The sequence below is a fragment of the Lepisosteus platostomus genome, chromosome 9 (assembly GCF_059453375.1).
Source record: "Lepisosteus platostomus isolate fLepPlt1 chromosome 9, fLepPlt1.hap1, whole genome shotgun sequence".
Taxonomy (NCBI): domain Eukaryota; kingdom Metazoa; phylum Chordata; class Actinopteri; order Semionotiformes; family Lepisosteidae; genus Lepisosteus; species Lepisosteus platostomus.
In genome coordinates, this window is record NC_142619.1 from 31,092,958 (window position 1) to 31,107,360 (window position 14,403).

General features: G+C 37.8%; 1 protein-coding gene across 2 annotated transcripts in view; it reads right to left on the reverse strand.

The window, feature by feature from the left end:
• Positions 1–9,165: 9,165 nt before the first annotated feature.
• The window catches only part of phf21b (PHD finger protein 21B), a 106,978-nt gene continuing 101,740 nt past the window's right edge, over positions 9,166–14,403 (reverse strand). Inside the window, exon 15 of one of the 2 annotated variants that reach the window (XM_088644703.1) lies at positions 9,166–14,340. In XM_088644703.1, coding sequence (XP_088500829.1) covers positions 14,086–14,340 — 255 coding nt within the window. In that variant the 3' untranslated portion in view covers positions 9,166–14,085. The remainder of the gene's footprint in view (positions 14,341–14,403) is intronic. The other variant, XR_015941142.1, reaches the window with a different exon arrangement.

The following is a 14,403-nucleotide window of genomic DNA, read 5'->3' on the forward strand; positions in this document are numbered from 1 at the left end:
CCGCATGGAGTCTGCAACAAATTAAATCAGAAATGTCATCGCAAACACAAAATAGCACACCATTCAGTCCACACAATCCCTACTGTAAAGCATGTTGGTGGCTGCATCACATTTTAATGCTACTGCTGGATTAACAGGGACTGTAAAACTTGGAAAGCCTGATGGGTACATAGATGGTGCAAAGTACTTGCAGATCTTAAGGAAAACCTAATTCAGGTCTAAAACTAAGACAGAATTTCACCTTTATGCAGGATAGTGACCCAAAGCTCCCACCTATTGGCTTAAAAATTAGAAAGTGAGTGTTGTTTTGTGGCCACGTCAAAATTCTCACTTCAGTCCTGTTGAGAATCTGTGGAAAGGCTTGGACACTGCTGTCCTTTAGTGATCCCCAAGCAACTTCAGAGCTTGGGCAAATCTGCCAAGAAGGAATGGGCACAGTCAGCACCAAGACGGTGTACAAAGTTTGAAGTGGTGGCGGAAATTGCTGCCAATGGCGCTTCCACCACATACAGTGCCTTGCGAAAGTATTCGGCCCCCTTGAACTTTTCAACCTTTTGCCACATTTCAGGCTTCAAACATAAAGATATAAATTTTTTATTTTATGTGAAGAATCACCAACAAGTGGGACACAATTGTGAAGTGGAACGAAATCTATTGGATTTTTGAAACTTTTTTAACTAATAAAAAAATGAAAAGTGGGGCGTGCAAAATTATTCGGCCCCCTTGCGTTAATACTTTGTAGAGCCACCTTTTGCTGCGATTACAGCTGCAAGTCGCTTGGGGTATGTCTCTATCAGTTTTGCACATCGAGAGACTGAAATTCTTGCCCATTCTTCCTTGCAAAACAGCTCGAGCTCAGTGAGGTTGGATGGAGAGCGTTTGTGAACAGCAGTTTTCAGCTCTTTCCACAGATTCTCGATTGGATTCAGGTCTGGACTTTGACTTGGCCATTCAAACACCTGGATACGTTTATTTGTGAACCATTCCTTTGTAGATTTTGCTGTATGTTTGGGATCATTGTCTTGTTGGAAGATAAATCTCCGTCCCAGTTTCAGGTCTTTTGCAGACTCCAACAGGTTTTCATCCAGAATGGTCCTGTATTTGGCTGCATCCATCTTCCCCTCAATTTTAACCATCTTCCCTGTCCCTGCTGAAGAAAAGCAGGCCCAAACCATGATGCTGCCACCACCATGTTTGACAGTGGGGATGGTGCGTTGAGGGTGATGAGCTGTGTTGCTTTTACGCCAAACATATCGTTTTGCATTGTGGCCAAAAAGTTCGATTTTGGTTTCATCTGACCAGAGCACCTTCTTCCACATGTTTGGGGTGTCTCCCAGGTGGCTTGTGGCAAACTTTAGACGAGACTTTTTATGGATATCTTTGAGAAATGGCTTTCTTCTTGCCACTCTTCCATAAAGGCCAGATTTGTGCAGTGTAAGACTGATTGTTGTCCTATGGACAGACTCTCCCACCTCAGCTGTAGTTCTCTGCAGTTCATCCAGAGTGATCATGGGCCTCTTGGCTGCATCTCTGATCAGTCTTCTCCTTGTCTGAGCTGAAAGTTTAGAGGGACGGCCAGGTCTTGGTAGATTTGCAGTGGTCTGATACTCCTTCCATTTCAAGATGATCGCTTGCACATGCTCCTTGGGATGTTTGAAGCTTGGGAAATCTTTTTGTATCCAAATCCGGCTTTAAACTTCTCCACAACAGTATGACGGACCTGCCTGGTGTGTTCCTTGGTCTTCATGATGCTCTCTGCGCTTTCAACAGAACCTTGAGACTATCACAGAGCAGGTGCATTTATACAGAGACTTGATTACACACAGGTGGATTCTATTTATCACCATCAGTCATTTAGGACAACATTGGATCATTCAGAGATCCTTGCTGAACTTCTGGAGTGAGTTTGCTGCACTGAAAGTAAAGGGGCCGAATAATTTTGCACGCCCCACTTTTCATTTTTTTATTAGTTAAAAAAGTTTCAAAAATCCAATAGATTTCGTTCCACTTCACAATTGTGTCCCACTTGTTGGTGATTCTTCACATAAAATAAAAAAATTATATCTTTATGTTTGAAGCCTGAAATGTGGCAAAAGGTTGAAAAGTTCAAGGGGGCCGAATACTTTCGCAAGGCACTGTAGTTTGCACATCTGAGTACTTATGCAATCAATACATTTTGCTTTTTGGGTTTTGAGTTTTTGCTGACACTTTCTGTAACGTATCTTACCCTTAGAAGTCTTTAGTTTGTGCATTCAGGTTTTGAATTAAATATTAAGTTATAAGTAATGTGTAAACCTCATTTTGTGATTTCACAAAACGGGCATCCATGGGGAGAGTATTTTTGCAACACACTATTGTTTTTGTTCTTCACTTTGGACTGTTTGGCTGCAGCAGAACGTATTTCCTGTGTACAGATGATGTACAGAGTAAGTGGCACATATCACATAAAATAAAATTTTCCGACATGAAGTGGAAATATGTTTTCTCTGTGGTACTGGTTTCTATGCGGCTTTTGGCAGCTGTGGAGTTTTTCAGAAATGGTTTTCAAATATTTTTTTTCTACAAGAAGTATGTTTACAAAAACCATAGGGTTTTAATACTATCTTCCAAGAAACAGACATGCTACATTTCATGTGGTCTTTTGCTGCCCAGACATTAAAGATGGTGAATGTATTTTAAGGCTATACCAGGAAGAAAAAAACAATGGTAAAACTGAAACCTCAATGAAAAAGCCTTATTCATTTACTTTTCAATAGGTGATCAATTTATATAGCATTTTTGCAGACACAATTATAAATCCTGCTCTGTACTGAGGACAGCTTGGAGGTGAGTCAATGGTCAATATTTGTCAACAAATGTTTGATAAGATTGTAGTCTAGTAATTGGCCAAACCATTCCAGAGATTATGACAGTCCTTTCATCTCTGTAAAGAATGAGAAGTATGTATCATATCCCACATAAAATAAAGAGTAGCCTTTTTTCTCCTTGACATCTGGATACACAGATCCCACCCAAAACCAAAATAATCCAGGGCACTTTTACTTCACCATGACCTGATGAAACACTGGAAATAAGCTACTTTGGGAAAATGAGCACCTAATCCCCACATAATTTGTCTTCAAGTAACAACATTCAACATTAAAGCCTCTTGTATCTTGCTAGTCTAATATAATCTGTTGCTCTCCCTGTCTCCTTTTCAGTCATTTATTAACAATAAATCAAGTTCTGGAGTTCAAAATGTAATATTACATAGCTTCATATTTTCACTAGAATCTGACACATCTGCTGTGATTGCTCGATACGCAGTACTTGTTTTAGTCAAACATTTACAAATACGGGTGGCATGGTGGACAGTGGTTAGCACTGCTGCCTTGCAGCAATGGGGCCATGGGGTGCTATCAGCGTGGGGTTTGCATGTTCTCTCCATGTTCGTGTGGGCTTCTCCCAGGTGCTCTGATTTCCTCCCACAGTCCAAAGACATACTGCTAGGGAAATTGGCTTCTGGAAAAATTGGCCCTGGTGTGAGTGTGTGTGCCCTCCAATGGACTGGTGGCCCATCCAGGCTGTTACTTGCCAGGTTAGGTTACGATTCTCCATAACCCGGTACAAGATAAAGCAATTAAGAAAATGGATGGATGGATTTACTAAAGCCCTTCACCTTTACTAACACACTATCGACTTTCTTGAACATTTTATGAACAGTAGGTCTTTAAAAAGGAGAAAGGAATTCCATTAATGAATGTATGTGAATTATGATGAGATTGTCTATGCTTCATTCCATTTTCCACTTGAGTCAGCTAGAACACACCTTTCCTATCTAATAGACCCTTTAGATTCACAAACATTCCACACAAAATGAGGTGTTGTTTATCTCTAATGGAAATTCAAGCAGCCTGCAACTCACAACTGGCAACCCACTGAAGCTAAGGAGGTGTGAGCCTGGTCAGTACCTGGATGGGAGACCTCCTGGGAAAAAAAGGTTGCTGCTGGAAGAGGTGTTAGTGTGGCCAGCAGGGGGTGCTCACCCTGCGGTCTATGTGGGTCCTAGGTGGATGCTGCACATTGGTGGTGGTGGAGGGGAGTCCCCATTACCTGTAAAGCGCTTTGAGTGGAGTGTCCAGAAAAGCGCTATATAAGTGTAAGCAATTATTATTATAATTAATGCCCCCAGTATAGTGATGGGGACTCATCCTTTGGATAAAACTGAGGTCCTGACTCTCTGTGGTCATTAAAAATCCCAGGGCATTTCTCGAAAAGCTTAGAGGTATAACCCTGGCGTCCTGGTCAAATTTCCCATTAGCCTTTACCAATCATGGCCTCCTTATAACCCCCATCTATGAATTGGCTACATCACTCTGTTCTCCTCCTCACTAATAGCTGATGGGTGGTGAACGTTCTGGCGCACTATGGCTGCCATCGCATCATCCAGGTGGATGCTGCACATTGGTGGTGGTGGAGGGGAGTATCCATTACCTGTAAAGTGCTTTGAGTGGAGTGTCCAGAAAAGAGCTATATAAGTGTAAGCAATTATTATTATAAATGCCCTGAAGTTGCCTTACTAACTGAGCACATGCAAAAAAAAACAGCTATTAGAAAATGTTTGCCTAACAACCACTGAAGTTAAATATAACATTGTTCCATGTCATGTTAGATTGTACATGTATTAGAGGATAAAAATAAAATCAAGAAGTCATTTCATAAGTGAGCCTGCCAGTGATTCATATACATGAGCACAGTAAATGATTGCCTTGAAGTAAATGAATGCATTTGCTGTAAAATTGCATGCATGGAGTGCCAGGTGCTTATAGCTTTTTACTTTTGGGAAATAAACTGAATTCATCTAATCCCTTCTAACCTAAAGGTATTTTAAAATGATTAATATGTTCAATAGCAAAGTATGCATGGTCTTGGTATTTCTATATACAGTAAATAGGTTTGTCTATAAATATTCTTGCCTCTGCACACCGTAAGGAAACATTTAAATTATTGCATTAAAGTAATGTCATTTCCACTTTGGCCATAACTGTATATTAGACACTAAAGGACAGTACTGATGTGTAAAAATTGTGACATCAGTACATTTGTCAGTTCACATGAAAAGATTTCCTTTACAAATTAAATAGAATTTGTGTCCAGAAATGTGATATATAAGTATAAGGATTAAGATGGTTATTATACTATTTGAAATATTTCACTTTCGCTAACTAAAATGTAAATCTATTGTATTTCTCTTAGTTGAAAAGTTATAAAAAGATATAATGTAAGGCATATTAAATGTCCATAGTTTAATATTATATAGCATGTAATGATGTAAAGTAGTATAAGAGCACTTACTGTACAGACAAATACAGGAAATCGTCCCATGAAGGAAGCAAAGTAAGACCCAGGACTTGAGGTTAATATTGCTGAATGTTGCATCTCTTTTGTTTAAATATGGAACAAGAGCCACCTAGCTTGGTATTAACACTGCTTACAAAGAAGGCCTTAGTTATTAAAACACTGCCAGAGGCAAATGGACACCGACTTTATGTCACCAAAGACATAAAATGTATGCGTTGCACAGGACTTAATAACTGCCATCTTTCCCCACTTACCTTCTGGTTCCACATCAGAGGATTACAAGCACAGCTAGACCGTCACACAGCATTAGGAAGGCTACACCAGCACAGGCTCAGACAATTCAGTTCAGCGCAATAAAAAGAGGCTAAAGACTCTCGGTTATCCAGGACGTTGCCAATTGGCAAGTGAAACTGGAGGATGCGTCTCAAACAAAGTTATATATCACTCCCTTTCAGTGATGTCTCATTTTGTTCAAAACATAATATGGGGCACGCTGGTGCACCCTGCTGTGTTCACATGTCAATACCACCTGTTCATATACATACACACTGTTGTACTTTGAGGATGGACAGGTGTTTGTGCCCAAATTGAAATGATGAATAAAGTCAATGTTAAACTCAGCTAAATTGTTAACACTTGCTTTAAGGCAGCATTAAAATTGAATAGACTGAAAAAAAAAGATTGCAAAGATGGCATTTTGGCCCAATAACGGGAGCACGTGGCAACTTTAATTTGAGTCTAGAAAATAATTTTTAAAAAGGCTGGAAGACTAAACTACAGCTTCAAGCCCACAGACTTTGGGTTCTTCAGTTTGAAGATAAATCTGTATGCTCTTCACCTGGGGTATCAAGTTAAATTGGGTATTTCTAATCTCACTTATAGTGCCTTGGCAGCATGAGTGCCTTTGGCATATGCTGCATGATAGGGATATATGAGACATGGCACTCCTGTTTAGGCTGTTGGTGCCAGGATAATACGGCTTCATCATTAAATATTTCATGCGTGTCTGACACAAGAAGTTTTTGTGTTTCAGATATGTCCATATATTTAGTGCTAATACATGTCATAGGAGCACCTAATAAGTATCAGGTTCTATTTTGAATTCCCTTGCTTTATCAGATCTATGTGAGATATTTCGTGTGCAAGCTATCACCTGCACCAATAACTCAAATAGGTGTCTTATACTATGTGTACTCTGCTGTGCTGAAGTCATCTTTGTCACAATGACAATACATGTATATGTTGTGTATGTGTTATAGAATGTTTGTTATGAACACCAGTAATTTACTGAAAGCCTCAAATAGTTTTCTATCAGAGCAACATTAACTCTTATTACAACAGCTGGGTCTGGTTGAAAAGAAATCAAGCTTGCCATTTAGCGATTCTACATTTATTATTTGGCAAAAACACTTTATCAGAATCTTTGAAATTCTGATCACTGCAACTCAAGGTAAACTAAACATGAGCAGCCAATATTACATGGTGAGTCATTAATGAGTCAGATGTTCCTCATCATTATCATTATCATCAAAGCTATAAGGCTAGATTTTGTAAAAAAAAATACAGATCTTCTGGTAAACGTAAATAGGATTGTAAATGATCTTAAAATGGCTAAACTTTCATTAGAAAATTGATACCATAAAATTGTTTCTGCATAAAGAAAGAAAAAAAATTGAAAAATTAGAATAATGCAAAATGTCTAGGACATTTACACAGTAGTGTGGGTCAAAGGTGCTGATTTTATTTTACCGGGCACCGTACTTTAAATTAGGAAGAACAAAAATAAAAGTCATACATTTCAGGTTAGCACAGAATTCTTAAGTTATTGTAGAAATGTGTCCACATACTGTATAGTAAATGAACAAACGGTAAACTCTGAACTTCACTCTTAATTCAAGATGAAAAAGGATGTGTCTATTGGGAAGTACTATGCATTATTCCATACAACAGTCCGTTATCAGATTTCTGCCTATTCCTGGTACGAATCTCGGAAGTTCGGTATTGATCCCAGAAGCACAGGGAGCAAGGTGAGACTATGGATGCAGGATGAATTGCCATGACAGATCATGCATTATATTTATTTTTGTCAACATATTTTTAATTTTTTTAAATTCAAAATCCCTGTGCTAGAAGAATTAAATGTCTTTTGAAATCTTCTGAGCAGGCTGCAATGGCCTCTGGATTTTACTAATTGTCCTGTCGGTTGCTAATAGAAGAACAGTCTGGAGCAGTTGGTGAGATACTCTTGCTTTTAGTTCTGTTTAATTCACTGCATTAATTTGTGCATAGCTGTCTTTTTTTGTTTAACCGTAAAGTGCCTTGTATTATGAAATTGTTTAATAAACTATATATTGTCAAATAAATAAGGTGGGTAGCTGCATCAGCATGCGTAGTTTGCGAAGGAAAAAGTAATACAGTAGGATTAAATCATGCTGAAAAGTGAAGAGAAAAAACACAATGTTGTGTTCACACCTGAAGAAGGCTTCACAGCCGAAACATTGTGTTTTCTCTCTTTTCAGCATGGAATAAACCTATTACTTGTTCCTATATAAAATAAATATTATTGTTTAACAGTCAATGATTAGAAGCCTTGATATTACCTAGCCCTAAGCTTAAAGCTGCAGACATCTAATTTTTACATTCGGTCAACACTATCAAACTATTTGCTTGATTTTTAGACTGCTTAGCAGCCATATCACTCTCCAACTCTCAACTGACTACCCCTTGAAGCTAAGCAGGGTTGAGCCTGGTCAGTGCCTGGATGGGAGACCTCCTGGGACCCTATGGTTGCTGCTGGAAGTGGTGTTAGTGGGACCAGAGGGGGGCGCTCACCCTGCGGTCTGTGTGGGTCCTACTGCCCCAGTTTAGTGACAGGGACACTCTACTGTAGTGGGTGCCGTCTGTCGGATGAGACGTTAAACCGAGGTCCTGACTCTCAGTGGTCATTAAAGATCCCTGGGCATTTCTTGATAAGAGTAGGGAGTTATCCCAGTGTCCAGGCCAAATTTCCCCCCTTGGCCTTCAAATTGTCTACATGTAGGATTGGCTTGCACTTACCCTGCCTTGCCCTTGTTGCTTAGACTCTGGCTTCCCATGACACCGTATGGTATGAAGCGGTTTGGTAAATGACATGACATTATTTAGACTGACAGCACAAGTACAGTAGGTCATGTATCATGTTCTGATTTCTATTCAGCTTTGCCAACTTATAAATGAAAATGGAAGCTAAGGCTTTAAACCCGATTAGGGCTGCTCAGACGGGGAAAATTGTTATTTTCCTTTTGGTTTTATGAAAAACAAACAGCAATTTTAAGTTTTTCGTGTAAGGGGATTCCATTGATAACCTGTTCAACATTTTGTCTACATTTACCTAAAGCATGGAAAGTAATAAATGTCTTTAAAAGTGAAAACAGACATCGCCTCTCCACACGGTTTGAAGGCTTTCCTCAGATCTTTCTTCAAGGAGTTAAGATTATGTGAAGAAGTGTGCAATGTGTTTGTTTGCACACACAAATATCTGTTACAGTGGCTTAAATTGTTTAGTTTTGATAAGACAAAACAGGACAAACTGAGCAAAGATTTCACAGCAGGATGCTAAGCACAGATGTAAAAGCAAGGCAAATTTACTGAATAATGATTTTGTAGTTGTGCTCGTTGCAGCCTTAATACATGGTTTCTCAAAATAAAAAGCGAGCTGGGATAAAATGTGGATAACAATGTGTTTTTTAGCACACACATTTAAACTCCAAAATCTTCCAACGAAGGCGTTTTTTTATTTTTTTAAAGAACTTGGTACAAAAAAGTAAGACTACTCTTAACCAGTCACCAACTTCCATCAATCAATTTTAATGCATCATAAAGAAGAAAAACTACATTGGCATATGTAAGACAAACACTTTTTTTTCCTATACATACTATCCACTGGACAGTCCCCTTTTAGTTAAAAACAAAATAAAAAATAAAAAAAACTACTTTAACAGTCCCAAGACATTTTCATCTAAATTTTCAGTGTCATCTAATTCCATGTCTTTCTCCTCCACTACTTTTCATTTCATGGCAAAAAATACATTGAACATTGCAAGCCACGTCAGAATGCATAATTGGCAAACAATAACCATAGTATTTCAAATGTTTTTTTTTACCTTTTTTCTTTGTTCATTCATAAAAGAATATAAAAGAATTTTGTTCAACGTAGTGTCAAGTGTATTAAAATAGATCTGTATAGTACTGCACAGTTTCTCCCGGAGAATGCTGAAAATGGAGCTAAGAACTGGCCTCAGACAGACGATGCTTCAGGGCACATTCTCATTGTGACATGGAGCACTGATATGGTTACTTTGTTTTTATTGATGAATGGGCTCGCCTCATGTCACAGCAACCGGCGCTTCAGTAGGTCTGACTTTTGGAACCTATGCAGTATCCCTTTGATGGACTGTGTCAAGAGACCCTACTGCTGGCAAAGCATTCAAAACAGAAGCCAGTTCATCTTGAATCATCCTTGAATCAATGATATGTGCTGAGTACCCAATGCATCCCCCACATAAGCTTTGCCTCTGTCCCTACACCATCTGTTGGGACTCTGTTACAGTGGGCTAGAAAAAGTAGTATCCAGGACTGCGGTTTAATATTACTATGCAATACTGCTATGATTGAATACTATTGTGATGAAAAACGTACTGCCTGATTTGCACAGCATAAAGGCTGTGCCTGAAAGCTCCTTAAACCCATTTCTCACTGACTAGGCTGTTCCTGAACTTTTTCTCCAGTAGGTTTTGGGAATCTCTCAGGTAAGTAAAGATTTTCTCTCTTTGTTTAAAAATAGATCAATTCTTTGGATTCAGATTCCACTTTGTGCACGGCACCAGTGTCTGCTAACAGGTGCTAGAAGCAACACAGTTGAAAATGTATTGTCCAGCACAAAGTTTAATAGTCTTTCTGTAAGAGTCAGTCCTGTTAAAAAATGACAAACCTCTCTGCAGTAGAATAGTCTTAAGTCTTATATGGGAGTAATTTGTCACTGCAGACGTCACGTAGTGCCTGCTGGATATATGCAGTTATCCCTAATTATGAGCATATCAATAAGCCTATGAATGTGTGTTAGACACCAATTAAAATGAGGGAGTAAAATACCTATAATAGAAGTTTTTATAACATATTTATAAAGTTCTTTTCAGCAAAAACTGTTATTTTGATTTGAAAGTTGTATCACAAAATGGAAATCACAGGAAAAAAAAGGGTTTCACATTTTAAGACATTTATCACTCTTAAACCAGAAACGTTTTTCTTTTGGAAGACCAGAAATCCTCTAAAGCTCTGTAACATTATATATAAACCTGTAACTTTTGTCTACACATACTCCACTTTTAATTCAATCAGCTGTAAAGTCTTAATGCAACATAACAAAGGGGGGGATACATCTTTGTGAAGAGAAACCCACAACCTACTTCATTTACTGTGCCACAAACGTCTTTGTGGGTAATGGCTTAATGACAGTAAAGCTTTGAGAGATAACCCTGTGTGTTCAATTAATGCGCCCTTTCTTTGCATTGTTTCTCAGTGGTACTTAATGAGATCGATGCAGAAATGCCAAGGTACTTAGCTCTCTTTGGCAGTGATGTAGCCATTACTTAAGGTATATTGTATGTTGTCCCTCTAATTTAATCTTATTTCATTTATTGCATATCTGACCTGAAATTGTTTACTTGGAGTTATTTTAATTGTATGCATGTGACTTAGGTGTAACTGACTCCGTGTGGGTTCACTCCTCACAAGCACTGGAACAATCACGTCATGTTTCTGTTATAAAGAAGGAGATGCTGTATAAACAAATGATCTACATGAGAACTAATTAAACTTCTCAAAAAAATCAATATGTCTTAGCAGTCAGTGCAGCACCTACCCAAGAGTTCCTGTCTCACAACACACAGGTGAGCATATCTGCTTTTTCACGCCCTGACCTCCTTCTCTCCCAGAGAATGTTTAAGCTGAGTGTGATTTTCTTCTGTCACACACATCCCATAATATTTCAGTTGACTGCACCTACTACAGGGTGTCAGCCAGGTCAGTTCATGACTGAATTTAAACGCCAGCCAGTTGTGTCCAGCGTTATACATCCTCTTGGTATTAATAAAGCTTCTAAAGCAGTTTCCCTTTCTTAGTAGAATTCCAGTCAGATTTACAGGTGTTTTAACAACACTTTCCAAATATAAAGCAAGGTAATATGAAAATCACAATTATCACAGCAAAATTAAAACAAAATGGTATATATGCAATATGTGGTTCAAAACTGAATCTAATGGATATCTGTGAAGTACTGGCAAGGTCTATGTCTGTGTATGTACAGTACCTCATTCACACATATTCCTATACTTGGCATTGCTACATTCTGGTGGAATCTGTTGTCAGACAGGGATAAGTATCAGGAATGGCAATCATTACTACCATTAGAGAAGCAGTAAAGACTACCATTGTTTGTTAGTTTAGAAAAGTGAAACAATTTAACAGCAAGAACTACTCTATCTGCTCAGAAAGACAATTCTATAGAAAAAAGGTCGAAAATGAATGCTGTGCAGCAATATATGATAAATATATATACTAAGAGGCATTAAAAATTAAACAAATCAATACTCACTTGTTGTGTTTTTAATGTCTCTTATTATATATCTTTTATACGTGCACTGATCAGCCAAAAGATTAAATTCACTTTACAGCTGTTCAAGATAGGAAGCCTATCAATAAATCATACCTGCCAGCTTCCACAACAGTACAAACACAAAATAATGGTCTGAAATAACTCAAGAGTTAACTCTTCATTCTTGGCGCATATTCCAGTTTTCTCCACAGTACTTGACTCATTACACTTATCTTTTCTAAGGAAAGGCTGCATCGATTTCTCACAATAGCTTTAATTTCAATATAAATTCTTTATCCATTTATCTGTATATTTGAAGGAATGGGTGGATGTTTATAGATCCGAATATTCTTCTTAAAAAATGATGTATATACAAATGTCTATTTGAATCTATAATGTCCATTCCAACATCTACGGGACAGACAGACAAAGCTTTTGCAACAGAAGCATGATGGAGAAGATCACTGCATTTCTTTCTCTTGTGATATCTGTGTTCCTATACAGACTTCTCAAAGACAACTAAAATCACACAGGAGGGGTAAAATGATCCTGCGCAAGATGGCAGGATCTTTCTTTTTTTATTATTTTGCACCAAAAGGGATACTGCATTACCTTCATGTCTTCATAATAAATTAACAAGAAATCAACCAACAATATTGTTAAACAATTCCAGAAAGAAAAGAAATCATTACGACTTTAGATGTCTTAACACTCCCTGCCAAGACAGGCCCGGTGTAACACTGACAGGCTTTTTAGCAATACATGCCTGCAAAATAGAAAGGAAAACAGACTTGAGACCTATCGAGAGGCCAGTCAGTCCCTTTGTTTAGCAGGAAGACTAACTATTTAAATAGTGTTCACTCTTAAAACTGTCCCATCAAGAAGAAAGTAATCAGGTCTCTATTTGTCTGTGTAAAAAACTGATATAGTAACAAACCCTCAAAAATTCTACTTGAGGCAGTGGTTGTTTGTACTGTCTAGCCGATATACAGTATATATATAGTTCTTAACAAGTGGTTGTTCAGCACTAAAATGTTGAAGTCATATATTACATTTCCTTAAAAAAGCAAAAATGAGAAAAAGAAGAAGGAAGTCAAGACAGCAAATCCAGTACAAAAATGTAAGTTTTTTTGGCATATTTTCTATACTGGCAAAGAAAACAAGAAAATAGCAAAAAATGAAAGACCCATATTAAAAATAAATGGCCCTTGTAAAAAAAAAATCTACTTTTGGGTGCAACTGGAAACAAGAACATCACATTTATATGATTCAATAATAATAATAATTAATTTAAAAAAAGTAACAGCAAGAACCAGCAAGAACAGTAATACAACATCTGTACAGCCATCCCCCTTTAAATACTTCACTCCCCAGGCATCAGCATGAAAATACTTCATGTTGAACTAGAAATGGTAAATTCTGTAGTGTCATTTTAAATACTTTAAAGTTCTCAACAATAATACTGAAAAATTATTCTGTTTTGTTTGAAGGCTCAATAGATTCATACATACACACTGAAAGCGTTTCCTCATCCCACTTTCACCTGAATAAATATGGCGAACATTGTTCATAAGAGAATAATAACAATTCTACTCAGATATATCAATGTACAGTTGAAAATGTTCTTTCAGTTTTATATTTTAATACCTTTTGTAACTACTGCTACTAATCGCTAGTGTTGTTGCTTACTATATGCTGAACATTATTCTCCTCTAATTTTGCTTTAAAAAACATTATTAGGTTTTTCATTATTTTTTGGCCATATGCAATACTAGATTGTATTTCCATATCAGCCATTTTTTGTTTTTAATTCATAAATACATTAAGGCCAAGAATATTAATAAATAATAACAATTATAATTAAAAAAATCTCGTAAGCACTGAAGGTGTTGGGTTTACAAAATACTCATCACAAACTGCTTGTGGGATATCATTTTGCCACAGCAGATCTCCAAAAACTGCATTGGTTATATATTTTTTTTTTGTTTTAAATTTGTTTCGTAAGTTTCTATGGTATTCCGACTTATAAAAAAGTTTATTGTTCTGAAGAAGATGTGGAAGGTGTTCTGCACATTTGGCAGGTCGCAGGTTGGCTCAGTGTGGGGTGGTGGCGATCAGTTGTTGCCCTGGGCCTGAGACAGACCTTTCTGCACATGCGCGGAAGTACCAGCAGAGGGCGAGCTTGCGCTGCTGGGAGGTTTGATCCAGGGGAGGGTGAGAAGGGCGGCCCCTGTGGTTGTGGTGGCAGTCATGGTCACCTGAATCATCTGGTCCCTCTGGATGAGTCTGATCAAAGCCTTCAGTCGATCCAAGGCAGACTGAGTTTCCTTCTGCTTTCCCAAAAGGCTGTTTTTCAAATCTACACATTTCTGTGGAGAAGAAGAAATGGCCGTGTTGAGACTTTGTTGGTATGAAAGTTGAAGGAAAGTTAG